Source organism: Chiloscyllium punctatum, chromosome 50 (assembly GCF_047496795.1).
Source record: "Chiloscyllium punctatum isolate Juve2018m chromosome 50, sChiPun1.3, whole genome shotgun sequence".
Taxonomy (NCBI): domain Eukaryota; kingdom Metazoa; phylum Chordata; class Chondrichthyes; order Orectolobiformes; family Hemiscylliidae; genus Chiloscyllium; species Chiloscyllium punctatum.
In genome coordinates, this window is record NC_092788.1 from 28,231,223 (window position 1) to 28,258,541 (window position 27,319).

A 27,319-nucleotide genomic window follows, 5' to 3' on the forward strand; every position below is an offset into this window, starting at 1 on the left:
TGTAAAACACTTAACTCCTGCAAAGGGCTGTGTAACGACCCTTGCCTAAAAAAAAATCCAGTCGCTGATGCTTGAGCTGCCAGCATTTTCACATGTTCTTCAGTGCAGGTAAATCAAATACGCTTACGCCTTTAATGTAACGTTTTTGTAGGGTCTTGAAATCATCTTCAGATGATCTGAAATTCGAATAATCGATATTTGGATCATTGAGGATCCTCGAGTTAATGGAATTAAATGTCAGTGCATCGTTATTTATCTGTTAGCTAGAGGTTATTGACTTGTAATAAATAATAATTCGTAAGCACAGAAACTTGATGTGTGCTTCTTGCCAACCTGAGCCTGAAGCCTGGGTGAATTGGTCAATCCCTTTCTAGTGACTGTGGGGATAGTAGAACTTGATTTCCAGCGTGCTGCCCTGGTGAGGCTTCACAAGTTCCGTAGATTTTCAACCCTCAGGGAAATATTCTCTCCCCTCCCATCTTAATGGCCTGTTTAAATCGTGCCCCTTTGTTCAACATCCACCATGTCAAGCCTGAACCTCCCTCCAGGATCTTGTATCTTTCAATCTGCTCACCTCTCGTTCTTCTCTATTCAAATAGATCTTGGCCCAACACGTCCTTGTCAGACAACATGTGCTTCCCCTCAATGAAGGGCCTATGTTGAAGGGAGAGGGATAGTGCTCAAACACTATTTCTAATCCTTCGGCCCTCAAGAAATGTTGCACTAAGTTTCCAATTGAGCCTTATATGTATGAAGTGTTATTTTTGCTTGGCCTTGTGCTATGAAACAGCTATGTCTCTGCTTCCTGTTACCAGCAGCTGTGCCGAATCTGTTGTTTGTTTGATCTTTTTGCCCATTCAGGCTTGACGTGGCTACACTGACCTGTTATTTTTTTTCTCTAAATAATGAGACACTATTGATTTCCTTGATGCTGTGGTTGTGTGTTGGTTACATCAGCAATTATTATTCAAAACAAATAAAGTGGGCACTTAGGCGAGATTTACTCCCTCTGCTGATAGTGCTTTCCAACAGAAACTGGGCTAATGTTTTTGTTCTAGCAGTTTTACAACTGTCTCTGAAAAAAAAACCGTTGAATGCACGTGGTGTACAGTACAGTGCCAATTAACCCCTCTTCTGTACTCTAAAAAAGCTTCAAAGTGGTTGGTTTAAAAGTTTCTATGTTCACTTAGCAAAGTGTGAATGTGTTAGTCCCTACTGAAAGATGTTTACTTTGTCACACATTTGCTTCTGCTACAAGTCTCAACAGTTCTTGTACATTTATGGACTCAAAATGTTGTGAGGTTCCAGGCCAGTTTTGCAAGTGCAAAAATCTGTTTCTCTTTCAGGCGTTCAAGCAGGGTATTGCAGCAGCAAAAGAAAAAGTCACCATCCACCATTAGACTTTAATGGACTCCTAGAGTCCTAATGCGCCCTGGAAATAGGCTGTGTGACCCAGCCAGTCCATGTTGCTTTGTCTGCTAAGTGAAACGTAGTTCCACATCTCCACTGTCCTGGCGTGCAGATCTTTCTACAAAACCAGGGGCATAATCTGAAAATAGCAGTGAGATAAGGTGGAATCTCAGATGGTGAATTCTCGAACCCTGATGGCGGTGGAATCTGTCATTCTGTGTGTTCAGGATTGAGATCAGTAGATTTCTGGAGACAAATAAAATCTCAAGTCTGTGGGTAGTGCAGGTAAGTGGCATTGAAGTACAGACTCTACTTGACTAGTGGACTAGGCTCAATGGGCTGAATGGACTCCTTTTCATGTTTCTAAATTACCACTTTGTCTCTCCTTTTAATGAAAGCAGAGGGTCATGCATCAAGTTGGGTTTCAGTGGTTTGTGTTCTTGTAATCGTTGATGTCAGCTTACATTGGTGAAGTTTGAGGTTTGGGCATAAGAATTGGGCCCCTCAGTCCTTTCCTGCCACTCAGTAATTGGATTCTCACCTCTATCTACCTGATTGTGTCCTTGGACTCCCTTGTCAATGTGTCTAACACAGTTTAAGTTAAATTGCCAGTGAAGAAGGTTACCAGAGTTTGAGAAAATTCGCCATCATCTGTTGTAAACCCCCTTAGCTGAGATATGGACCTTAGGAGCATTGGGGGTTATGTTGGAACTGTATACAATGGTGGGTCGATCACGGCCGGGGTATTGTCTACAGTTCTGGGTGCCACATAAGGATGTGATAGCACTGGAGAGGGTGCAGAGGAGATTTATCAGTATGCTGCCTGGACCAGAGAGTTTTCTATGAAGAGATTGGACAGTCTGGAGTATAAAATTATGAGGGACATAGGGTGGACGCAGAAATCTTGTCCTGGGGCAGCAGATTTTAAGGTAAGTGACAAAAGGTTTCGATGGGGATATGAGGAATCTGCACTCACTGCTTTAGGTGTGGTAGAGGCAGAAATTATGAGGCCTTTTTCTGTGCTGACAATCTGAATGACTGTAAGTCCTCTGAGTCGAATGTATTTTAATAAGGTCGCCTCTCATTCCTCTAAACTTGCTTGGATAGAGGCTGAAACATGTTGGTGATTGAATTGGTTTTTGGCACAGCTGAAGACCACAGGCCAGTGGGCCTTTTGATTTAATTTCTGTTCTTCTCTATTCCTTTTTGCAGTGTTGGATTTAAAGCAGCACATTGGTGTAAAGCCACGTGTCTGCCTTTGGAAAAACGTAGCTTGGCTGGTGCACTGTCATAAAAACATGAATCTGGAACATGAACTACTTGCATTCTTGTTTGACTTTAACAGTGTGTAGTCAGTGGAGGAGGGCCTTCAATGACGTGTGTTTAGGTAGAGTCTGCCCTGCATGTTTGGCTTCCATAGTTGATGGATACACTGTACTTTCAGTCCTGGCTTTGATTCCTCATCTCTGGTCGTTTGGTGTTGACATCCGCGTGTATCATGGAGACCTTTATGGTGCCATCTCGTATTGGTTTCATATTACAAAAAGAACAATTAACGAGGAAGGGAACTAACAATTGATTTATAGAGGCCTGTGCTTCCAGCAGATGCAACCTGGTTATAAATAGCACTCAGTTTTAAGTGCAGAAGGTGGTTTGAACATTATTGGGATTCAGTGGAGTAGCTTTCCTTTTCCTTATTAGCTGTTCTTCCATGTGGAACTCATTGGCTTACATTACAGCTTTCATTGAAAAGAAAGCAATTGCCCAGGTAACCTGAGCAGAATTAAGATTTTGTAGCACCTTACTGCATTTTGATACTGCAAGTTCTTAAAAGCTGAATTTGTTTTGGGGTGACGGTGGTTAGTGCACCAAGCAGAGCTGTCTGTCCCCCTTCATGCACGCTGCATGTCCTGCCAAGGATTGAGAGATCTTGGCTTAATGTCATGCCTAGAGTCTGGGGCCCTCTGCCAATGTAGACTCTGAATTGCTGAGATATCCCAGATGAGTGCTTCCCACACTTTCTCCTAATGTGATCCTGTTTTAATGCCTCAAATTGAGAGAGATTTTGATGAGGGAACTCTATTTGGCTCCTTAAATGTGGGTATTGGGGTTCAGGGTTTGTTTTTAGACAATAAATGTTAGATTGTGTACTACTGCTGAGTGAGTAATCATCAGGCCTGGCCTACTGGAGGCATGGCTTCAAATCCCACTGATGCGGCTGGCAGAATTTAAATTTAAGTTGGGTTTTGAGAGTTCACCTTGGTGATGGTGACAACAATGACTACTGTCAATTGTGGTTGGAATCCTGTCAGTATTGCCAATCCACTTAAGAGTGGGGAGATCAGCTCAGTGAGTTGGCTGGATGGCTGGTTGCAATGCAGAGGGACAGCAATAGCAGCAGCCCCCCCCCCCCCCCCCCCCCCACTCACGCAGGCCGAGGTTACTATGAAGGACTCTCCTCCTCAACCTTTCCTATAGCCTTTTGCATGATCCTCAGTTTAAACCACTCCTGGTCTTCTCTTTCTATGAGAAAGCACTCCTACAATCTATTAAGACTATAGTAACTTCACACTTTAGTGAAGGAAATCTGCTGTCCTTGCCTGATCTGGCCTGACTCCTGGTTGACCCCTAACTTTCCTCTGAAATGGTTGAGCTAGACATTCTGTTCAAGGGGCAATTAGGAATGGGCAGCAAATGCTGACCTACCTTCCTTTTAAAATAAAACCCTTCCTTGGGTTAGTTTTTGGTCCTCAAAGCTCAGTCCTTTAGGCCAGTCGCACATTAGAAAAAAGTTGCGATATTAACGGGGCCTTCCAACTGTTAATGCACAATCTGAACTCCTGACTCTTGTAGTGAGACTTGAACCCACTGCCTTCCAGCTGCATGCATTGTCACCCAATTGGAGCCAAAGTTCCACCTTAAAACTGCAGTCGTTGCGTAAGGAGAATGATAAACTGGTATGTCTGCAGTTTGCATTAGCTGCACAGAAATGTGCAACAAACAGCAGTTGTTTTTCTGTGATCCGTGCTCTCATTAGCATACAGTTTTTAGAAAAATTCCATTGTAGCATTTCAGGGATTTTTTGGTATGCCACCTTTTAATCTTTCTTCCATTGGTTCAGTTCACTGTTTCCCATGAGGTGTGTGCCAGAGACTGATTGGACAGTCTTGTTGCTTAGACTGGATTGCCACTGATCTGTCACCTTCCTTTCCCTGCCCTTTAAGTTTTCTAGGTCTACTGCGATTTTTGTTCAAACACCATTGCTGTCTGGGATGATTCCAGCGAATTAATGCACAGCCGTGCCAGTTTCATCTATGTCCATTTAAAATGGCCTGGCTTTGTCTGGATGCCCTGCTCACTTTAGCAGCAAGGGCAATAAACTTATCACTTCACTGGACTGCTAAATTCATTCACTTTGTCCTCTGAGCCCATGTGTGGGAAAACTGCTTCCGTTGTATGCCTATGCAAATCACCTTTCATTAACTTGCAGATCATGGGGAGCATTGTTTGTGTTTTTGCGACAGTCTGCCTGATGCCAAACAGACTTTGAATATCATATTCTGTTTTCTATACCTTTAAACTGTTATCCTGGCTGTCTCATTGCCCTTGTTATCGGCAGGGAACCCTTGAAGATTAATGGTGATTGCCATAAGCTCTGTAAATACTGTATTACTGTAAATAACTGCCTGAGGTTTCCAGATCTTTGAGTGGGCCCATGCAAGTACAGTTTCGAAGAATGAGGTGACCTTATTGAAACGGACAAGATTCTTGGGGGATTTGACAGGTTATATGCGGCGAGGTTATTTCCACACGTGCATCTAGGAGCAGAGGCATCATCTTGAGGGCTCATCCATTTAAGATGGATGAAGAACTCCTTTCAGAAGGTAATGAATCTATGGAATTCTTTACTGCAGAGGGCTGTCGAAGCTGGGTCATAAAGTAGATTTAAGGCTGTGACAGATTTTTAATCGTAAGGGAATCGAAGGTTATGGGGGAAAGGTGGGAAAGTGGAATTAATTATCAGACTAGCCTGATGGAGCAGACTCTGACTGAATGGGCTACTTCTGCATTTTATGGTCCTCTGGCCACTGGCTTAAAAAATTGGAGGTTTTTTTTTCATGAATCACAGACTGGAGGCACCTGTGTGTCCTTGTACACTACGTATCTTAAGAGTTTCGCTCCACATACATCTTGGACATTGTTCCCTTGCCGAGATCTGAAGGTGCACGTGAGTTCATTGTCAGTGAACTTAAATGAATAAAAATTGACCTCTGCTTTCAGCGAGAGCCATGAGAAGACCCATGACTGTCCCTCGTTGATGTTTCCAGCACAGGCTTTGTGACAGGGCCTGGATGCTGCTTGTTTGCAGAACTGAATGTTGTGAAACCTCTGGTAGATGCTAAATGTTGCAGCTCCTGTGGTTTTTGGGAAAGAGAATGAAAGGCATTAGGGGTCTTGGGTTTTTAAAGCATTCCCCAAATTGGAAGGCAAGATGAGTGGCACTTAACTTGGGTGACGCAATGAGCCTGTTGTTGTGAACGAAATGGTCCATTTCCGATCCAGTTCACTTTTTATACAGGGATTCTCTTTGTGGAGGGGGTGAGCCTTGCCTGCCCTCATTCCTTTGTCTGATCTATGTTTTGGTTTTCCTCATATGTGTCACTTTCCGGAATTATGCAGGTTCGACCCCAAGTCTTTGCCGCAAAGATTTTTAGCTGAATGCAAGTTATTGGGAGGCAGGCAGGAGAGTGGCCTGATTGTTGAGGCTTCTGATACTCAGCTGAGAGTGCACGAAAGAGTTGAATAGGCAGCTGACTTTGTGAAGCTGCACTGTTGAGATATAATGAAGTACTGGAGTGCTTTTGTGTGTGTGTGTGTTTTCATAATGGGGAAATGCAACATTGGCATGAATCAGAGACTGGAATTTAGTTTTGTGATGCCTTTGTAACCATAGCAACACATTCGACTGCACGTGCTTCAACCTATTTTGGAAACAGAAGCAAATTTCATAATTTGTTGGGTAATTCTAAGCTTTTGTTTCTGCGCACTGCATGCTAAAATGTGAAGTAGAACTTGCAGTAGGGCTTGGCCCTTCAAACATGCTGCACCTTTCAGTAAGACTGTAGCTGATCAGTTATGTTCCAAGTTTCACATTCACGTTTGTCCTGGTAATCATTTTTCCCTGGCCTATGAAGAATCAGAATCTACTTGATTCCTCCTCATCACACCTTACCTTGAGACTGTCTCCTGGTCCTAAAATCCCAGCCCAGCCAAGGGACACTTCTTCCTTCATCCAACCTGAGGAGTGCTGTAGGAGTTACGCAGCGGTGAGATCACCTTAGTCGTCGTAGCTCTGGGGAGTGGTTTCCTCCACTCCTTGTAGGAGAATCCTACCCATCCAAGGATCAGTCAGGACTGTAGTTTACCCTGTTGGCAGGCTAGCTACCATGGTCAGTGCAACCTTATGGTCTATTTTGGGGTGTGGAGTTTGTCAGTTTGGTTTATTTTCTCCTTTCATCTATGCACCCACTGAGCTTGAGTGGCTACCTGATCTGAGGTTTTCTGCCCCTGCAGTGCTGAGGTAGCCCCTTGAACCTTTGTCATTTCCAGGCCGGGGGAATAAAAACAAGGTTAGACTCATTACAATTGTACAGAGACAAGACCAGTTTCGAGACTGACTAAACCTGCCTTGTACCCTCGGCAGCCACTGTGTTGTGATTAAATGCTTCAGTGCATAGGCCAAACTCTCTTGATCTATCTGCAGTGGCTGAGTTGTTTTAAGATAGGCATCATTCTTGTAGTGGGCCATCTGAGCTTTTGAGTTTGCTTGCCATTCAATAAGGTTGTGGTTGATCTTTTTGTGAACTCGGCTCCACTAACCTAGCTACTTGTCGCAACCCTTTATTTCTTTATTCTTCAAAAATCTATGTACCTTTGCCTTAAAAGCATTCAACAAGGTAGCCTCAACTGCTTCACTGGGCAGGGAACTTTACAGATTCGCAACCCTTTGGTGCAGAGGTTCCTCCTCAAATCAGTCCTAAATCTGCTGTCCCTCAGTGGTTCTGTCACCCAATGTGTCTGCTATAACCAAACAACCTGGACACAGTTATTGCAGATTCAATGGAGAGGTGGCTGCACATCAGTTCAGGCACGCTCTACGTGTAGACAGTGTGGGGAAAGCTTTGTGATGTGTAAATTTGGTGTTGCCTGGTCTCCCTTCCAGCCGTCACCGTCTGCAGAGGAACCTCAATTGTCCAAACGACACGGGCGGGGAGTATTTTGTTCAGATAGTTGAATATTCGGATAATCGAATGCTGGATAACAGTTTGGCCAAGTACCGGGACGTTGCGATGTTGCCCAGATAACCAAATGCTGGATAATGGAGGTTCCTCTGTATATGGGAATGTTGTAACTTTGTGCTGGGCTCATAATCGTGAATGCAGAACTTCAGACTGCCCATCACAGCAATAGCTGCCTCACTTCAGTGATGTAATTTTTGATAGGACATCAGGTATTGGAAGCAGTTTAGAGAAGATCAGTGGGATTGACTCCTGGTGTGAAAGGGCTTATTTTATGAAGAAAGGTTAGCATTATGTCTTAGAATGAGAAGTTATCTTACTCTCATATAAAAAATCCTGAGGAGACCTGATGGTGTGACTGTCCTATGTGGTCCCCTCATTTCAAACTGAGACCATAAGATTGCGGAGTAGAATTAGGCCATTCAGCCCATTGATCATGGCAATATTTCTTAATCCCTTTCTCCTGCCTTTTCCTATAAGCTTTGGTCCCCTTATTAATCACAAACTTATCTCTGTTTTAAGTACATTCAGTGACTTGTGGTTTTTCAACTTGTAGTATCCCTCATCTCAGTTCTAAAATGTCATCCCTTCACTCTGAGGCTGTACCCTCCAGCTCCTAGTCTCTCCTGCTAGTGGAAATGTCTTTTCCACATCTACTTTATTCACGTATCTTGGTATTCTGTAGGTTTCAATGAGATCTCCTCCATTACCTCCCCCCACCCTCCAAACTCAATATCCTTCTAAACTCGTTGAATACAGATCCAGAGTCCTCAACACTCCTCACGTGAGCTGCCCTTCATTGTCAGGATCAATCTTGTAAACCTCCCGTGGAACCCTTCCCAGGCCAACCATCCTCCCTCAGATACAAGGACCAAAACCGTTCACAGTATTCCAAGTGCAGCCTGACCCGAGCCTTCTACAGTCAGTTCTGCTATAACGCCTGCTTCCTCAATGTGAATTGGCTTTAACATGACTGAAGAATTTAGAGTGTTATTTGTAGAACGTGAATGTTCCTGACTTGTGTTGGCTTTAACGTGATTCCAGCCCCATTAATTTAAATGATAGTGCAATTATGCAGTTTTCTTATAAGATCAGATCACACAAGAACAGAACTATTGCGTTATATCAGAACCGACTGTTTAGTCTCAGCAATACATCCGTGCTTTTTCATTCTAGCCCTGTTGAAATGAATGCTAACATCATATTTTCCTTCCTAACTGCCAACTGAAGTTGCATGTTGACCTTGAGAATCTTGAGCAAGAATTCCCAAGTTTTCAGTTTTCCAAAGCTGTTCCCCTTTTCGAAAATAATCCACTTCTCTAGTTTTTCCTCCCAAAGTGCATAACCTCATGCTTTTCTATGTTGTATTCCACCTGCCACTTTTTGACCATTTTCCCCGCCTGTCCTTCCAAACATCTTTGTCACCTACATACTTATCAACAATGCCCTTAGTTCCTTCATTCACACTGTTAATGTAAGTTGCATGGTTGTGGTCCCAACATAGGTCCCTGCAGAACTTCAGTAGTCAGCGGCTGCCAGCCTTCAAAAAAACCCCTTTATCCACACTTTCTGCCTTCTGCCAGTTAGCCAATCCTGTCTCCATTACCTCTAACACTATTTAGCAACCTTCTGTGGAACACCTTGTCAAAGGCCTCCTGGAAGTCCAAATCGATTTTATCTGCTGGCTCTCCTTGTCTAACTTGCTCTTTACCTCAAAGAATTATAACTTATTTGGTATTAAGTCCTTTTGATGAAGCTATGCTGACCCAGCACAATTTTACCAGTGCTTCCAAGTACACAACAACCCCATCCTAAATAATGGACTGAAATCTTAGCCACGACCAAGGTCAGGCTAACCGGCCTATGATTTCCTGTCTTCTGCGTTCCCACCTTCTTAAACAGGGTTGTTACATTAACTGCTTGCTTGTCCTCTGGGACCCTCCCCTCAGTGATTCCTGAAAAGTCACCACCAATGTGTCTACAGTCTTTTCAGCTATTTGCTTCAAGGTGGCACGGTGGCACAATGATTAGCACTGCTGCCTCACGGTGCCAGAGACCTGGGTTCAATTCCCGCCTCGGGCAACTGACTGTGTGGAGTTTGCACATTCTCCCTGTGTCTGCGTGGGTTTCCTCCGGGTGCTCCGGTTTCCTCTCATAGGTCTGAAGATGTGCAGGTTAGGTGAATTGGCCATGCTAAATTGCCCGTAGTGTTAAGTGAAGGGGTAAATGTAGGGGAATGGGTCGGTGTGAACTTGTTGGGCAGAAGGGCCTGTTTCCACACTGTAAGTAATCTAATCTAATCAAACCCTGAGGTGGTATAGTCCATCCAGTCTGGGTGCTTTATCCACCTTCAGACCTTTCAGCTTCTCCAGCACTTTCTCCATAGTGATGGTGACTCTGTTCACCTCTGCCCTCTGACTCTCTTGAGGATCCCATATGCCACTGATGTCTTCTGTCATGAAGATTGATGGAAGGTGCCTCTTCAGTTCCTCCATATCAGTCTTCATGGTGGAAGGAACAAGTTGTGAGTCAGAAAGCCCGAACACAGACTTTTTCTGAGGATTGAATAACTGGACAGCCTTGAGACCCTCCTTAGGGGAGGAAACCAGCCACCCTTGCTGATTTGGACTTTCCGGAGACCTTTCCACAATTGGGTTGTTCACCATTAAATTTGGATAGGCAGCAAACACTGCTAGAAGCATTCTGAAAACAAATTTAAAAAAAGAATGATTTTTGGTTGCAATCACAGCGCAGGAAACAGAATCAGAAGTGGATGTGTTCTTCACTAACTTCTCCAAATAGTTTCGAAGGCTTTCTTGCTGGTTGTGATCATCTTGTCTTTCAGAAGTAAGAAATACTGCGTGAGTTTTATTTTCGGGTTTTAGAACCTGAAACTCAGCTGCTCAGTCAACCTTTTCTCCTTATGTTTGCAGAACTAGAGTGCAGAAACGAATGGGAAAATGAAAGTCGACAGAACAAAGCTGAAGAAAACGCCAACTGAAGCGGTGAGTTTAATGGTGTTTTGATGCATGCTGCTGGCTTTGCCTCCTGAAATGTCTGAGCTTCACTCTCCGGTGGAAATAAAAAAGGGACTTCAAAAAGGGAATTCAAAATTGCTTAGGGTCGGGGTATCTGACTGTGTTTAGCACAAGTGCCAGGCAGTGACCGTCTCCGAAGAGATGAAGCAGTTGAGGCTACCTCGTTGAATGCTTTTAAGGTAAAGATAAAGTTTTGAGCAGTAAAGGAATTAAGGGTTGTGGTGAGCCATCAGATAAGTGGAGTTGAGTCCATGAAAAGATCAGTCATGCTGTTGTTGAATGGCAGAGCAGGCTCAAGTAGCCAGATGGTTGACTCCTCTTATCTCTTGTGTTCTTACGGCAGAGAATCTTATGGTCACTGTTTGGATTACCCGCTGCTGAATCCTCACACAGTCACCATCCTAGTGATTCTCACTGACCAGTAAGTGCACTGGATCATATAGGGCTTCAGCTACGTAGATCATTGGGGTACCTTCTGGGGAAGATGGGACCTGGACATGAAGGACGGGTTGCACTTTAACTGAGGGGGCGATTTGCTGGAGCACTTCTGGAGGATTTAAACTAGTTTGGCAGGGCGATGGGAACCAGAGCTACAGATCAGAGGAGAGGGCAGTTATTGAATGGGCAGAAATAGAATACAGAGAGTCTGTCAGGAAGGATACACAGTTGATAGGGCAAAGGGATGGGTTAAAGTATGTCTGTTTGAATGCAAAGCTTGTCAGGAATAAGAGTGATGAACTTAGAACATGGATCAGTACTCAGAACTACGATGCTGTGACCATAACATAGACATGGATTTAACAGGGGCAGGAATGGTTGGATGTTCCAGGGTTTAGGTCTTTTAAAAAGAACAGTTGGGGTGGGGGGGGGCTGGGGGGGGGGGCCGGGGGGGGTGGGGGGGGGTAGGTGGGTGGTGGGGAGGAAAGTACAGCTGCAGAAAAGGTTGTTGAGGAAGGTTTGTTTACTGAGTGTGTGTGGGTGGAAGACAGTAACAAGAAAGGAGCAGTCACTTGATTGGGTGTTTTCTATAGACTTCATTCCCCCCCACCCCCTGTAAAATACAATAGCAGCAGAGTGATGGAAGAGCAGATTGGACAGCAGATCTTTGAAAGGTACAGATGTAACAGAGTTGTTGTTGTGGGTGACTTTAACTTCCCCAGTATTGATTGGAACCTCCTCAGTGCAGATGGTCTGGATGGAGGTGGTTTTGTCAGGTGTGTCCAGGAGGGATTCCTGACTCAATCTGCAGGTAGGTCGACTTGGCAGAAGGCCATATTGGATTTGGTGATTGCAACAAACCTGGCTCAGTGGCAGTTCTCACTTGGGAGAGCATTTTGGTGACAGTGACCGTAACTGCCTCACCTTTTCCATAGCGATGGAGATGGATAGGAACAGACAGTGTGGGAAGGTATTTAATTAGGGGGGTGGAAACTATGCTGCTGTTAGACAGGAGCTGTGGAGAATAAATAGGGAATAATTGTTCTGCAGGAAAGGTGCAAGAGCAATGTGGAGGCTGCATAAGGAGCACTTGTTGCGAGTGTTGAATAACTTTGTCCCACTGAGACAGGCAAGGAATGGTAAAGTGAAGGAGCCTTCCATGTCAGGAACCGAGGAGCTTCTCGTTGAAAGGAAGAAGGTTGAGGAAGCAAGGATCTGGCACAGCTTTAGAGGAATACAGGGTAGCTAGGAAAGAACTCAAAAATGGACTGAGCGGAGCTAGGAGGGGGCATGAGAAAGCCTTGGAAGGAAGGGTTGGGGAAAATCCAAAGGCGTTCTACACTTAGGTGAGGAATAAGACAATGATCAGAGAGAGGGTAGGGCTGATCAGAGATAATGGAGGGAACTTGTGCCTGGGGTCTGAAGAGGTAGTAAATGAGTTTTTTTCCTTCTGTATTCACGAGAGAGGGACCTTGTTGATAAATGAGAACACTGTGGACCAGGTTAATAGGCTCCAACAGATTGATATTAAGGAAGTGGATGTGCTGGAAATTCTGAGAAACATTAAGATAGCTGAGTCCTCAGGGCTGGACCAGACGTATCCAAGGTTACTACAGGAAGTGAGGAATGAGATTGCTGCACCTCTGGTGATGATCTTTGCATCCTCATTTTCCATGGGAGTTGTACTGGCTGATTGGAGAGAGACGAATGTTGTTCCTCTATTCAAGAAAGGGAATAGGGAAACCCCTGGGAATTACAGACCAGTCAGTCTGATGTCTGTGTAAGCCAGGTACTGGAAAGGATTCTGAGAGATAGGATTTATGACTATTTGGAAAAACATAGTTTGATTAAAGATAGTCAGCATGGCTTTGTGAGAGGCCTCACAAGCCTTGTTGAGTTCTTTGAGGATGTGACAAGACACGAAGGTCGAGCAGCGGATGTGGTAGGCTCGTTCAGAAAGTTGGGTATGGGATGCAGGGAAGTCCGGCTGTCTGGATACAAAGTTGGTTGGCCGAAAGAAGACTCCGAGTGGTAGTAGATGGAAAGCATTCTGCCTGGTGGTTGGTGATCAGTGGTGTCCTCCAGGGATCTGTTCTTGGACCTCTTCTCTTTGTAGTTTTTATAAATGATTTTGATGAGAAAGTGGAAGTGAATTGGTAAGTTCGCCAATGACACAAAGGTCAATGGCGTTGTCGATATTGTCAAGGGCTGTTGCAGACTAGTGATTCAGTTTGGAAGGTTGAATTTGAATGCTGAATGCAGGGTTAAAGGCAGGATTCTTGTAGTGTGAGGGACAGTGGGATCCCTCAAAGTTCCCAACCAAGTTGATAGGCTTGTTAAGAAGGCATATGGTGTTTTGGCTTCCATTAACAGGGATGGAATTTAAGAGGTTTTGCTGCAGCTCCATCAAACCCTGGTTAGACCACACTTGGAATATTGTGTCCAGTTCTGATCGCCACATTATAGGAAGTATATAGATGCTTTAGAGAGGGTGCAGATGAGATTTATCAGGATGCGGCCTAGATTGGAGGGCTTGTCTTACAAAGTGAGATTGAGTGAGCTCGGGCTTTTCACGCTGGAGAGAAGGAGGAAGAGGGGTGACTTGATAGAGGTGTACAAGGTAATGAGAGGCACAGATAGAGTAGATAGTCAGAGACTTTTCCCCAGGGCAGAAATGGCTATCACTAGGGGTCATAAATTTAAGGTGATTCGAGGAAGGTATAAGAGAAATGTCAGGCAGATTCTTTATACAGAGAGTAGAATGCAGTGCCAGTGGTGGTAGTAGGGTTTGGGACATTTAAGTGATTGCTGGACAAGCGCGTGGCGGCAGTAAATTGAGAAGTATGTAGGTTAGGTTGATCTTGGATTAAGATTAATGCTCAGCACAACACTGTGGGCCGAAGGGCCTGTACTGTGCTGTACTGTTCTGTGTTCTATAAATACTGTGGTTACAAGAGCAGGTCACAGGTTGGGATTTCTGCAACTGGTAACTTGCCTCCTGTCTCCATGAAGCCTACCTGGCGTTGAATGAGTGAGGAGTGTGATGGAACACACTCCTACCCTAGAAGGAGGCCATCCAGCCCCTCGAGCTCGTAAGCCATTCTGACCTCTGCTGAGCCAGTACCTTACTCCACCTGTGCTCCACATCTCTTGATAAATAGCACGTTTATCAGCAACTCTGTCACATGCCCAATGCTCCCTTGGGTACTCTGGTACTAGGAAGGTGGACGTCTCTACTCCACAGGGCTGTGAATACTCTGTCATTGATTAACACACCTTCGGGGAATTGAGGGCCAACATTTTAATGAATGATGGAGCTGGCTGAAAGGGCATTCTCCTCCCATTTCTTAGGTTATGTCCCATTGCAATATCGCCTTTATCTCACATGGGTATCCTGTCTTGGATTTGTGTCGTTGTCCCCTTGCAGTCATTGGTTCAATATCCTGGCATTCCTATCTCTTTCTACCTTTACGGTCTACGTGATGATACAGCAGCGCACAATCTAGGAGTAGGAGTAAGGCTATTCAGCTGTTCAAGCCCATTCCTCCAATCAGTATGATCGTGGCTGATCCGTTTGTGTGGCCTGAACACTGCTTTCCCATCAGTGTACCCTGTCCCTTGGATCAATAATCTGTCCAATTCACCTTTGGAATATATCCAAAATCTCAGCCTCTGTTGCTTTCTGGGCAAAAGAATTCCATGGACCAACAAATCTCTGAGAAAATAGGTTCTCCCCCTTCATGTTCTTTAATGGGAAGCCCTTAATTTTTAAACTGTCCCTTCTAGTTCTGGGTAGCCAAAAATGGGAAGCATCCTTTCACCGCTTACCCTGTCAAACCCCCTCCCCCTGAGGATCTTTTATGTTTCACCAAGGTTCCTCTCATTCTTCTAAAATTTGGCTGCAACCTTTTTCCTTACAAGATTAAAACCCTTCGTGCTAGGTATAGGCTGAGTGTGCTTTAAACTGCTACTTGGCACCATAGGACTAGGAATAAATTTGGTACTGCCAACGTTCTCCATATAGGAGGAAGTGAGGACTGCAGATGCTGGAGATCAGAGTCAAAACGTGTGACTTTGGAAAAGCGCAGCAGGTCAGGCAGCATCCAAGGAGCTGGAGAATCGATGCTTCCAGCATAAGCCCTTTGTGCTCGAAATGCTGGTTCTCCTCTTCTGATGCTGCCTGACCAGCTGTGCCTTTCCAGCACTACTCCTTTTGATAACGTCATCCATATTCCACATGTAAGAAAGAGACTTTAACACACTCAAGTACTTTAGTCCATAAGCGGCAGCAACTTGCCTGTTTTCCTGTAGTGTGTATGGGCACAGTGCTTGATCCATGCCACTGCAGCCTATGTGGGACATCTTTGCTTTCAGTGTTATGGGAGATGCCTGCCATGAGGTGGCTGTGGTGCAGGACAGCAGGAAGTCCCCCACCTCTTCCCCCTGAATCTCTTGCCTGGAATCCACCCTGATGTACTAGATGGCTAGTTACTTGATCATCAGAATTCATAGAATTATAGAATCCCTGCGGTGTGGAAGCAGGCCATTCAGCCCATTGAGTCCACACTAATCCTCTGAAGAACATCCCATCCAGACCCAGACCCACCCCGTCCCCATAACCCTGTATTTCCCATGACCAATCCACCTAACCTGCACATCTTTGAACTGTGGAGAAAACAAGGGAACTTGGAGGAAACCCACACGGGGAGAATGTCCAAAATCCATGCAGACAGCTGCCAGAGGCTAGAATCGAATGTGGGTCCGTGGCGCAGTGAGGCAGCAATACTAACCATTGAGTCAATGTGTATTGTTAAAGGAATTCCACCTTTGGAGTGTGATGGAGCCTGTGACATTGTGCTTTTTGATTTTGTTTTAAGAGTGACGGGCCCATGTAACTGGTTGCATTGACCTGAGACAGAGTGTGAGCTTATGTTTCTTCCTCACCCTCTTTCTCCATTCACCACCCACCCCTGGCTGTTGTGTCATTATTTCTCTTGATTTACGAACAGCCTGCTCTGTATCTGGTTTGTATAAAATGGTCTGTGATCAGTGTTCCCTCTAAGCTATGCACGTGCAAAGCCTCTCGGAGGGTCTGCACACGCTGATCGGTGTACTCATGGTGTTCAAGGCATTGACCTCTGGCTCTGGGAGTCTCTGACATGCATGGAACAGAGTGGACTGCATAGAAAAAGAAATTAGCAGGAACACTGGCAATGATCCTTAATTTTCACAAACGTGTCCTTTGCAAGTAGGAGCAGTCTCCAGCCCTTAAAACCTCCTTGATTGTGGTTGATCATCTACCTCTATACCATTCTTCCACTCTATCCCCATATTCTTTGAAGCCATTATCTCGAAATCCAGAGGTCTGTGTCTTGAACATAGTAACTGAGCTGCCACATCTCTGATTCCAAAAGATTCACCCACCTTTGGTTATATCCCTTGATTGCCAAAGATGCCAAATTCTGTTTATTCCAGTCTTAACTCTTCATTAATGGTGCATCCACAGCCCTCTGAAGAGGATGAGGGGGAGAATTGCCAAGATTAACCACTCTGAGTGAAGAAAGTCCTCCTAAATGACCAACCTCCTCTTCTATCATTCTGTCCAGGGCAAATATTAATCATCTACTCTAGTGAACTCTGTGTGAATCTTGAAAGCTTAAATGAGATATTGTCTTTCTGTCGTAAATGCTAAAGAAAGCTGGCCTAACATTTAAAGGTCTGGCGTTGGTAGTTTGTATTCATTTTTAAGGAGGGTGGAAAGATGAAAGTGTTCCAGTGGAGTGTTGGAGAAGGGCTGCCTTAGTGACCCTGGGTGCATTCCGTTTGCTCCCAGGGAATGACTTGATTTGAAGGGTGGGGTTGTCAGCTCTTGGGGACAACTTGATATTTCCAGCTGGCAACTTGGAAACTGCTGAAGGTAGCGTGTTTCGAATGCTCGAGGGTGCAGTTGTTCTCCACACTGAGAAGGACCAATTTAATAGAGGGGTTGAATTTTATGCTGGGCTTTGGTCATGAAATAATTATTTCCATTGGTGCGAGGCTCAGTAACCCAAGGATTTATTTGGCCAGGGGCCTATTGGAGATACCATTTTGCCCCACGATAGGAGATGATTTGCTCTGCACTGTCTGGTACAAGAAAGAGCCCAAGAAATGGGAACAAAGATATTCCATTCAGATTGTCAAGCCAGTTGTATATGGTGTAGGACTTGGAGCAGACATAACCCCTTCAAGCCTGTTCATGACTGTGTAGAGTGAGTACGATCATGACTGATCAACCCTATTAATGTTGCATCTACTCCCCAAAGCTCTTTCGTGTCTCCATGAATCAAGAGCTATCTTCCCAGCTTTGCTGTCTGTTAACTCCTTCAATGGCTCTCTATTGTAGCTTTGCATCAGACTAAGCACAGCTGCTGGGCACTGTTTGGGTTTGCGGCAGGTGGGGTGCAGTGAAATGAATGAGACCTTCAGGTTTGGGATGAAGATGCTCCAGTTGAGCTAGGGCTGGCACTTTTTTTTAAGGGTGTGTTCATCAGTGGCAGCAGCTATGCTCAAGCCCAAAGTACCACACTGGAAGGAAAAATGATAAGTCCAGTTTACATGGAGAGCTGCAGGCCCAAGTCCTTGATGTTTTATTGCAGCCACTTAGTTGGCCAGTCAGTTGGGAGAGGCTAAGGAAGGCAGAAACATGAAGGGGATGGAGAGGTTTTCACTGACTAGGCTGAGAGTTGTAATATTGGTTTTGATAGGTGCAATCAGCACTGGCGTAGCAGATTAATGTTCTCCCGAGCCGGTGGAGTCCTTGCTGCTAGATTAAGGCTTGTTTCCTTTTAAATTGAGGGGACTGACTTTGAAAAGTAAAATGTTGGCCAGAATCTCAAGCTGAGGTCACTTTTCTTCTGTTCCTCTCCAGCCTGCTGACTGCCGAGCTCTGATTGAGAAGCTGAAGGCCTGTAATGATGAGCAGCTCCTGACGGAACTTCAGCAAATTAAGACATGGAATATCGGAAAGGTAGGAGTTCAGTGGCTGCCACGTGCGTGTGTGTGTATGAGTGCGCGCACGCGCGCAGCGATAAGAAACTGGTGTGCTAACCTGTGGCACCACAGGCTGTATAGCAATATCATATCTAACCTGACCAAATACCGTCTCCTTGAACGTGCTTGGTTAGCTCTGGGCAGGGATTCCCTTTTTAGCATGGTCACCTCACTAGCGGATTCATTTAAACCTGAGCACCCAGATCTGCGGTCTTGAGCCTGAGATTTAAAAATCCAGGGCCTTGTATATAGTTCTCGAGACTTCACTATGTGACATGTTTCTGAAAATTTCTTTTGCTGATCACTGCCAAAGGTCTTCGCCATTGGGGCAAACATGAGCATGCCAAATTTCAAGGGTGTTGCTTTTTTACGCAACTTCCTACAGCCTGAAGAACATGTGTTCTTTTCCTTGTGTCTATTTTGAATTACACAACAGCTTTGAGAACCCATTGTTTTTCCCCCTTGCCCTTCACCACAGTAATGCCAACCAATAAGTGTCCCCTTGCTCCAGCAGTGATGCTCTGGAATTTTGGCGTTCTTGTGTTGCTACTGATAAGTGTAAGACAAGAAGCTTTGTTAATAGATCTTCCTTTTCAGTGGCCATCTGTATGTTTTTTTTAAAAAGTAGTCAAAGTGTACACTTCCACAGTGCCTTTTACGTCCCCGGGTATCCTAAAGTGCTCACTACTCACTGAGCGTAGTCACTTGGTAATGCAGCAACTGCTTGTACGCAGCTAGCTCCCATGATGCAAGGGACGATGTGTGTGTAGAGTGAGCTGCCGGGGAGGTGGTGGAGGCTGGTACAGTTATAGTGTTTGGGAGGCTTCTGGATGGGTAGGAGTTCCAGGGCTATGGGCCGAGTGCTGGCAAATGGGACCAAATTAATTTAGAATATCTGGCCAGCATGGCCAAGTTGGACTGAAGGATCTGTTTCCATGCTGTATATCTCAATGACCCTATGTAATACCGATCTTCCAAGTTACTACTTGGAAGATCACTGACTTTGCTCGGCTCTGTGGTCTATTTCTTAAGTTTCTCTAACTCTTGAGCAAAAACAAAGTACTGCTAGAAGTGCTGGAGAAACTCGGGTCTGTGGAGAGAGAAATAATTAATGTTTCAAGTCCAGTTGTGTCGTGTCCTTCCCTGGAGTGCCCTTCCGCACAACAGTGGGAGTCCACACACCAGTGGTGCTCCAAGGTAGCTCACTGCCACCTTTTAGGGGTAGTTATCGACGAGCAGCAAATACTGTTCTTCCAACTGCCTTTCGACGGACTCGTGTTTGATTTTTGTTCTCTTTCCTTTGGCTTCATTAAAACTTTGCCAGTACAGAAAGGCCCATCACGCATCCATCTATTCTAATCCCATTTCCCAACACTCGTCCAGTAGCCTCGTAAGCCATGGTGTTTACAAATGTTCCATCTTAATACTTAACTGTCTTGAGGGTCGACATCTTTTAGGCAGAGAATTCCAGATAACCATTGGGCGAAAAAACTTCTACCCTCATCCCTTTTAAACCTCTTGCTCCATATTTTAAAACAGTGCCCTCCCCCTGGGTTAATGACTCCTCTAGTTAAGTTGGTTTCCAGAGTCAGTTGACGTGCAGTTACTAAACTGATTTTCAGATGGGTGAAAGGAATAAAGTACTGAAGCTTCATACTTGGTGTGCAGTTTTTCTCTCCACCTCTGTTGAACCATCTCTCTGCTCTTGCTGTTTTCATAGTCATGCAGCATGGAAACAGACCTTTGCATCCAACCGGTCCATGCTGACCAGAATCCCAAACTAAACCAGTCCCATCTGCCTGTGTTTGGTCCGTATCCCTCCAAACCTTTCCTACTCACGTACTTATCCAAACGCCTTTTAAGTGTTGTAACTGTACCCATGTCCACCACTTTCTCTGGCCGTTCATTCCACCCATGAACTACTCTTAGAAAATTTGCCTCTCGTTTCCTTTATAAATCTTTCTCCTCTTCCCTTAAAAATGTCTTTGAAGTCTCCACCCTGGGGGAAAGACACTGGCTGTTCACTTGATCTATACCTTTCATGGTTTTCAAATCCTCCACTAGGTCACCTCTCAACCACCTACACTCCAGCAAAAGCAGTCCCAGCCCCTCTCTCTAACTCAAACCTTCCATCTTGGCGACATCCTGGTAAATCTTTTCTGAACACTCTCCAGATTGATAATATCCTTCCTATAACAGGGTGGTTTTCCTTACACTTTGTCTCTCTATCTCTCTCCCTATCCTCAGTGCGAGCTGTACCACTGGGTGGACCTGCTGGATCGGTTCGATGGAATTTTGGCAGATGCTGGGCAGACTGTGGAAACCATGTCCTGGATGTTGGTGTGCGACAGGCCAGAAAATGAGCAGCTCAAAGCCCTCCTCCTGGCTGTCTTAAATTTCACTGCTTTGCTCATTGAGTACAGCTTCTCGCGGCATCTGTACAGCTCCATCGAGGTGAGTGCGTAAGCCAAATTGTCACCCAAATAGGGTCCGTAAACGAGAAAAAGAACACGATATACTGACCTCTTCACTGTCTCTGTTCACAGCATCTGACTACCTTATTAGCATCATGTGACATGCAAGTGGTGCTTGCTGTATTAAATCTGCTGTATGTATTCAGCAAGAGATCCAATTATATCACTAGACTCGGATCTGACAAGAGGACTCCTCTGTTATCACGGCTACAGCACTTAGCGGAGGTAAGCTCTCTGCAGATTTGTTTTTTCTCTCCCGCTCTTTTCATAGATTTGTACAGCACTGAAAGAGCCATTGGTCCAACTCGCCCATGCTGACCAATCTGACCTTGGCCCGCATCCCTCTAAACCCTTCTGATTCTTCATCTTTTCTGTTTGTTTTCTCTCTATTCTCTTCTCCCTGTCCCCTGCTGATGCATGCGCACACCCAAAAACCTACCCACGATACTTCTTGAACTAAAAATCAAACTTGCCGGAAAACTCGGCAGACTCTGCTGCTTCTAAAAGAAAGTCGGGGGTGGGATTGAAAGTTATGAGCAGAATGCAAAGAAACTCTGCGATTTAGACAAATTGAGTGGACAACCACTTGGCAGATGTAGTACAATGTGGCAACATGTGAAATTCTACGCTGGGCTGAGCATTATTGTAATTGGTGCTATATGGGGAAGTATGGATGTACAAAGGATCAGAGTGTTCTTGTATGCTAGTCAATGTAAATAAACAGGCAGCCAGGAACTAGGAAGGCAAATAGTATGTTGGCCATCATTGCAGGAGGATTTAAGTTCAGCGGTAAGGATGTCTTATTGTAGTTATGCAGGACCATGGTGATACCACACCTGAAGTTCTGGCCTCTCTACCTCAGAGATGGGGTACTTGCCATAGGAGTGCAGTGAAGGTTCATTGGGTTGATGGCATGACTTTCCTATGAGAGATTGGTTCGATCAGGCCTGTGATTCAGTAAAGTTTAGAAGAATGAGAGAGAACTTTGTGCGTTTCAATCAGATTCCAGCAGCTATGTAGGCTATGTGCAAGGGGGGATGTTGCCCTTTGTTAGGGAACCAGAAGTCACAGTCTTAGGATGTGGGCTATGCCATTTAGGACTGAGTTGAGGAAATATTTCTTCAACCTGTGGACTTCAGTCGCACAGAAGGTAATTAGTCCAAGTCACCTTATTGAAGAAAGAGATTTTTCAGATATTAAAGGCCTTAAGGGTAAGGAGAGAAAACACGAATATGGCATTGAGGTTGAGAATCAGCCATGATCATATTGAATGGCAGAGCAAGCTCGAAGGTCAAATGGCTGATTCCTGGCTTCTTTGTTTTCTATCTGTGGAAGGAGAAACCAGGTTAATGTTTCTATCTGTTAGAACTGGAGCCGTATTGGATTTGAAATGTTAAGTCTGTTCTTGTGTTCACAGGCGCTGCCAGACCTGTTGAGTTTCTCAGAACTTCCTTTTCTTAATTGTTGTGTTCTGTTGACTGGTCAGAAAGTGAAGTGCCCTGGCCATTGTCAAATGCCGATCATTGCTTCCTGTGACAGTGCAGCTGAAATTCGTGGGAGGATGAGGCCTCCGTGTTTGTGAGGGAGCCTTACTCCTCCAAAATGTTTCCTAAGTGCTTTTGGGCCGATATGACACACATCATGGATATCTGGGCTATTGGTGACTGTGCTCTCTGCAGGGGAAGAGTAAGGGACAGGCTGGTGGCATGAGCTCAAAGCCAAGTGTATACACAGTTAAGGTGTAACCACACGATACAGCTGCTGGCTCTGTGCGTGTTTGGAATAGCCCAGGGGTGTTGTGCATTTTGAGCTGTTGGTCCAGAGCACCACATTGATGAGGTGAGAGGCGGTGAGATGTAGGGACAGCCACAATACTGTAGAGGAGTGAGTTCCAGGATTTTGATCCAGCAATGGTGAGGCAGCACTGAAAATACAACTTCGAGTCAGGATGGTATGTGGCTGGGAGGGGGGACCGGCAGGTGGTGGTGCTCCTTGGTAAAAGTAATGGCAGGTTTAGAAGGTGCTGTCTGAGGGGATTAGGATGGTTAGAACACAGAATTGTACAGGGAGAAAGTGAGGACTGCAGATGCTGGCGATCAGTCAAGAGTGTGGTGCTGGAAAAGCACAACAGGTCAGGCAGAATCCAAGGGGCAGGAGGATCAACATTTTGGGCATAAGCCCTTTACCAGGAATCTATCCCTGCTGAAGGGCTTATGCCTGAAATGTCAATTCACGGTATTGTGCCAAACGTGCGCCAAACGAAACTAATCCCTTCTGCCTGCCCTTGGTCCATGTCCCATCATTTCTTGCATATTTATGTGCTTGTCTCTTAAACACCCCTATCGTATTTGCCTCCACCCCCACCCTGGCAGCATGTTCAACACTCCTACCACTCTGTGTTTAAAAAAAAAAGACTTACCCCTCACATCTCCTTTGAACTTCCCCCATCGCCTTAAATGAATGCCCCCTAAAATTAGACATTTCACCTCTGGGACAAAGATTCTGATAGTCAACCCTACCTATACATCTCATAATTTTATATACTTCCATCAAGCCTTCCCTCAGCCTCTGCCGCTCCAGAGAAAACAAGCCGAGTTTTTCTAGCCTCTCCGTATGGCTTATTCCCTCTAATCCATGTATTATCCTGGTAATCCTCTTCTGCACCCTCTCCAAAGCCTCCACCTCCTTCCTGTAATGTGGCAACCAGAATCCAACTCTGTACTCTGTGTGGCCCAACCAAAGGCTTACAAAGTTGTAATGTGACATCCTAACTCTTGTACTCAATTCCCTGACCAATAAAGGCAAGCATGCCACATGCTGCCTCTGCCATCCGAGTTACCTGCTCGGCTGCTCTTAGGAAGCGATGAACTTGAACTCCATTGTACGTCAGTGCTGCAGTGCATCTTGTAGACTGTGTACGTGAGTTCCACTGTGGTGAAGAGAGTGAATGTCAAAGCAGGGTTGGTGGCTTAATGTGTCAGACAGAAGGGGGCTGCTTTGTCCTGGATGGTGTCAAGCTTCTCGCGCGTTGTTGGAATTGCACCCATTCAGACAAGCAGGGAATACTCCATCACACTCCCAACTGCTGCTCTTAATAAGCCAGTGTTTAAGTCCCCTCTCCCCAGTCCCACAGTTCTCACTAGTGGGGTTACAGCAGTCAGGCCTTCAAACGTGTTCAAAGTCAGATGGTGGGGTGACAAAAGGATTGGGAGGCTCAGTTAGTTCAGATTATCCCTTGATTCAGAGCTAGAACCTGGCAAGCTATTTTTAAATCTGAGCAGTCTAGCTGCTCCCTGAATTAGTGTCATAGAGATGTATAGTATGGAAACAGACTCTTCGGTCCAACCCGTACATGCCGACCAGATATCCCAACCCAATCTATTCCCATCTGCCAGCACCCAGCCCATATCCCTCCAAACCCTTCCTGTTCATATACCCATCCAAATGCCTCTTAAATGTTGCAATCCACCACTTCCACTGGCAGCTCATTCCATACACGTACCACCCTCTGCGTGAAAAAGTTGCCCCTGAGGTCTCTTTTATATCTTTCCCCCTCTCACCCTAAACTTATGCCCTCTAGTTCTGGATTCCCCGACCCCAGGGAAAAGACTTTGTCTATTTATCCTGTCCATGCCCCTCATAATTTTGTAAACCTCTATAAGGTCATCTCTCAGCCTCCGACACTCCAGGGAAATCAGCCCCAGCCTGTTCAGCCTCTCCCTATAGCTCAGATCCTCCAACCCTGGCAACATCCTTGTAAATCTTTTCTGAACCCTTTCAAGTTTCCCAATATCTTTCCGATAGGAAGGAGACCAGAATTGAACGTGATATTCCAACAGTGGCCTAACCGATGTCCTGTACAGCTGCAACATGACCTCCCAACTCCTGTACTCAATACTCTGACTGCTAAAAGAAAGCATACCAAATGCCGCCTTCACAATCCTACCTACTGCTGAGCCTTCGTGGAGCAAGATTTTACTTTAACCTCCTATTTTGCTACTTTTTAAGAGAAAAAAAAACCCTCCTGTCTTTCTTCCAACAGAGTTGGGGTGGAAAGGAGAATGGATTTGGCCTTGCGGAGTGCTGCCGTGACTTACAGATGTCGGTGAGTGGCATTCGGGGAAATTCTGATTAAATCTGACCCAGCCTCTGACATCAAGTGAATGCTGATGTGACTTGCTCTCGGTCGCCAATGCTTTGCAGTACTGTGGTGGCGTCAACTCGTGAGCCAGAAACAAACCTGAGCCATGTAGCACACCGCTGCACTCTGCGCGCCTCTCGTTTACAGTTCGCTGCTCTGGATAGCCCTTTCTACTGCACAGGAGTTGGACCCTGCTGTTAGTGGAGGCCAGCTTTCCCATGCCCACTCACTGAGCCAAGTGGTGGGCGCAGCTGGCCTCTGGCAGGGGCATGGAGCGCATCATTTTCCGGCGTTTTGTTTTGCAGTCTGCTCTTGTAAACACAACTTCACCTCTAGCAATTAACTCCCTGTTTCCTCTCTGCTGGATGTAACTATGGGAGAGATTGTGCGGATCTCTGTGTCATTGGTTGAGTCGCTATCTCGGCAAAAATAAAGCATCTCTTGCACTTGGACGTTGCTCCTTATGGTCACATAGGAAACAAACCCCTCCCCACACTCGAGGAAAAAAAGTCTGTCGTGTAATGCAGTTGTGGGGAACGTGTTTGATCTGAGAGTGGCGAGGGCAATGGCTCGAATGGGTTGGTCTTTGGGGATGTGTAATAGCCTCCGGTGGCTTTGCCGGAACTCAGTTTACAGGATTTGCAGCTTTGCCAGCGTATGGAGTAACATCAGCCCTTGTGTGGTCTTTTCCAGGCTAGGTCGCTTGTCGGTTCTGCACCCTTCCCCACAGCCTCTTCACGTTATGCCAAAAGAATTGCAGTGCTCGTTTACAGGCCTGTAGAAAGTCCAGGTGTTTGTTGTGCTCCAGTGTGGGAGGGATGCTCCAGTTTCCGTGAAGAAAAATGTGCACTGTTTCCCTACGCAGTCCAGTGAAAGAGCAGCAAACAATGATGGCCTGCTGCATCGGTGCATGCTGTTGTGCAATTGTACCCATTTTTATTTTTGTGCTGTTTGATTTTGTTTCTCATTTTAAGTTGTCCGTTAAGGAACGAACGCAGCCCTGAACCTGTTGGGAGAATGAGTGCGGGAGAGGGCAGGATAGAAAATGCTCAAACGCATGAATGTTTGGCCTGAAATTGCCACTCCTGCACGAGTTGAAGGCGTGCATTCACATTCCCAGTCCCACTTCTGTGGTTTGTCAGTCAGTCCCATCCCCTGTAAGTTTGGGACCCACATCCTGGGATCCACCAGCTCTGATTCATGTCAGGTACCTTTGGCAGCCAATCAAACCCCTCCCCTCCACTTCTGGATGACAGAAACTTTGTAATTCAACATGAGCTAATTAAAGTGTTTAGAGTGAAAACAAACAAAGCAGCTTATGCAGAAGTGAGGAAAGCCATAAAACTGCAAATCGGGTAATAAATTCCCTCTTTTTTTTGTCCTTTTTTTCATATAGAAGTACCCACCTAGTGCAACAACACTACACTTTGAGTTCTATGCAGAGCCAAGTGCCGAGGTGAAGTTGGACAAAAAGGTGAGGTTTCATTTTTTTTCTCCCCAAAGATATTCTGAGCAGGCGTTAGCTTAAAAGGACAGAGCTCTCTCATTTCTCAAGTGCCCTCCATATCCCCGGGACGTCCCAGAGCACTCCAACCCCCAGCTGCCCTCTCTCCTAGCCCACGTTTTTTTGTGAGGTGTAGCCTTCATTTGCACAGGGGATGCCACATCCTAGTTTGTGCACAGGAAGCTCTCTCAGTTATCAGTGAGGGTAAGCGGCCTGTTATGGGATAAGTGCAAGGCTGAGATAGTGGGCAGAGTGACCACTGCTCCTCTTCAGTGACAGGGTCTTGACTGATGTGCGAGCACAGATGAAGCCTCACTTTAGCTGTCCCCTCTGTTCTACCAGCCCTTGTCATTCTGACAGTAATTAAAAGGGTTATCCGCACTTAGGGCCTGTCTTGACCCTAGTTGTTTTTATTGAGTAATATTTTGTGTTGAGAACTGGGCTGTGTATAAGCTCCTTGCACTGCTGTTCAGGTTTGAGCAAGGGTTTGAATTGTGCAGCCCTGGATCCCTTTTTGAATCCTGGTCATTACTGTATGAGCCAAACTCAGGCAAGTAACCATTGGGGGTCCTATCTTGGCTAACGAGGTAGAAATTATGACACATGGTCCCTGCATTGAGACGTTGTTATGTGCTGAGTTCAGCACAATTCAGATGTTTCCTTTGATATAGGAACAGGTCATTCAGCTACGTGCACCTCTGCTGCCATTCATTTGGTTAGCGGCACTCCACATTACTTAAAACCTATAGCCAAATTGTTTACCACTCTCTCGCAATTCCATTGACCCCCCACTGCTCTTCCACTATCCTTCCCACAGCCCCTTGGAGGCTGGAGTAGGCTTGGTGTGTAAGAAGTGTTTTAGTTTTAGGCCCGTTATGTGTAGGAGAAGGCCATTCAGATTCTCCGGCTTGCTTTGCTGCTCTCTAAGCCCTTTGTAATATTTGGTTTTCACAAAACACTCTGTTTAAAATTAGCAATTGATC

At 45.5% G+C, this 27,319-nt stretch overlaps 1 protein-coding gene across 11 annotated transcripts in view; it reads left to right on the forward strand.

Moving 5' to 3' along the window:
* huwe1 (HECT, UBA and WWE domain containing E3 ubiquitin protein ligase 1) overlaps positions 1-27,319 on the forward strand; it is a 205,966-nt gene that overhangs the window by 34,017 nt on the left and 144,630 nt on the right. For 10 of the 11 annotated variants that reach the window (XM_072566522.1, XM_072566526.1, XM_072566525.1 and 7 more), the window contains exons 2-7: positions 10,643-10,714; positions 18,096-18,194; positions 20,465-20,671; positions 20,764-20,916; positions 24,734-24,796; positions 26,229-26,306. In XM_072566522.1, coding sequence (XP_072422623.1) covers positions 10,670-10,714; positions 18,096-18,194; positions 20,465-20,671; positions 20,764-20,916; positions 24,734-24,796; positions 26,229-26,306 — 645 coding nt within the window. In that variant the 5' untranslated portion in view covers positions 10,643-10,669. The remainder of the gene's footprint in view (positions 1-10,642; positions 10,715-18,095; positions 18,195-20,464; positions 20,672-20,763; positions 20,917-24,733; positions 24,797-26,228; positions 26,307-27,319) is intronic. The other variant, XM_072566527.1, reaches the window with a different exon arrangement.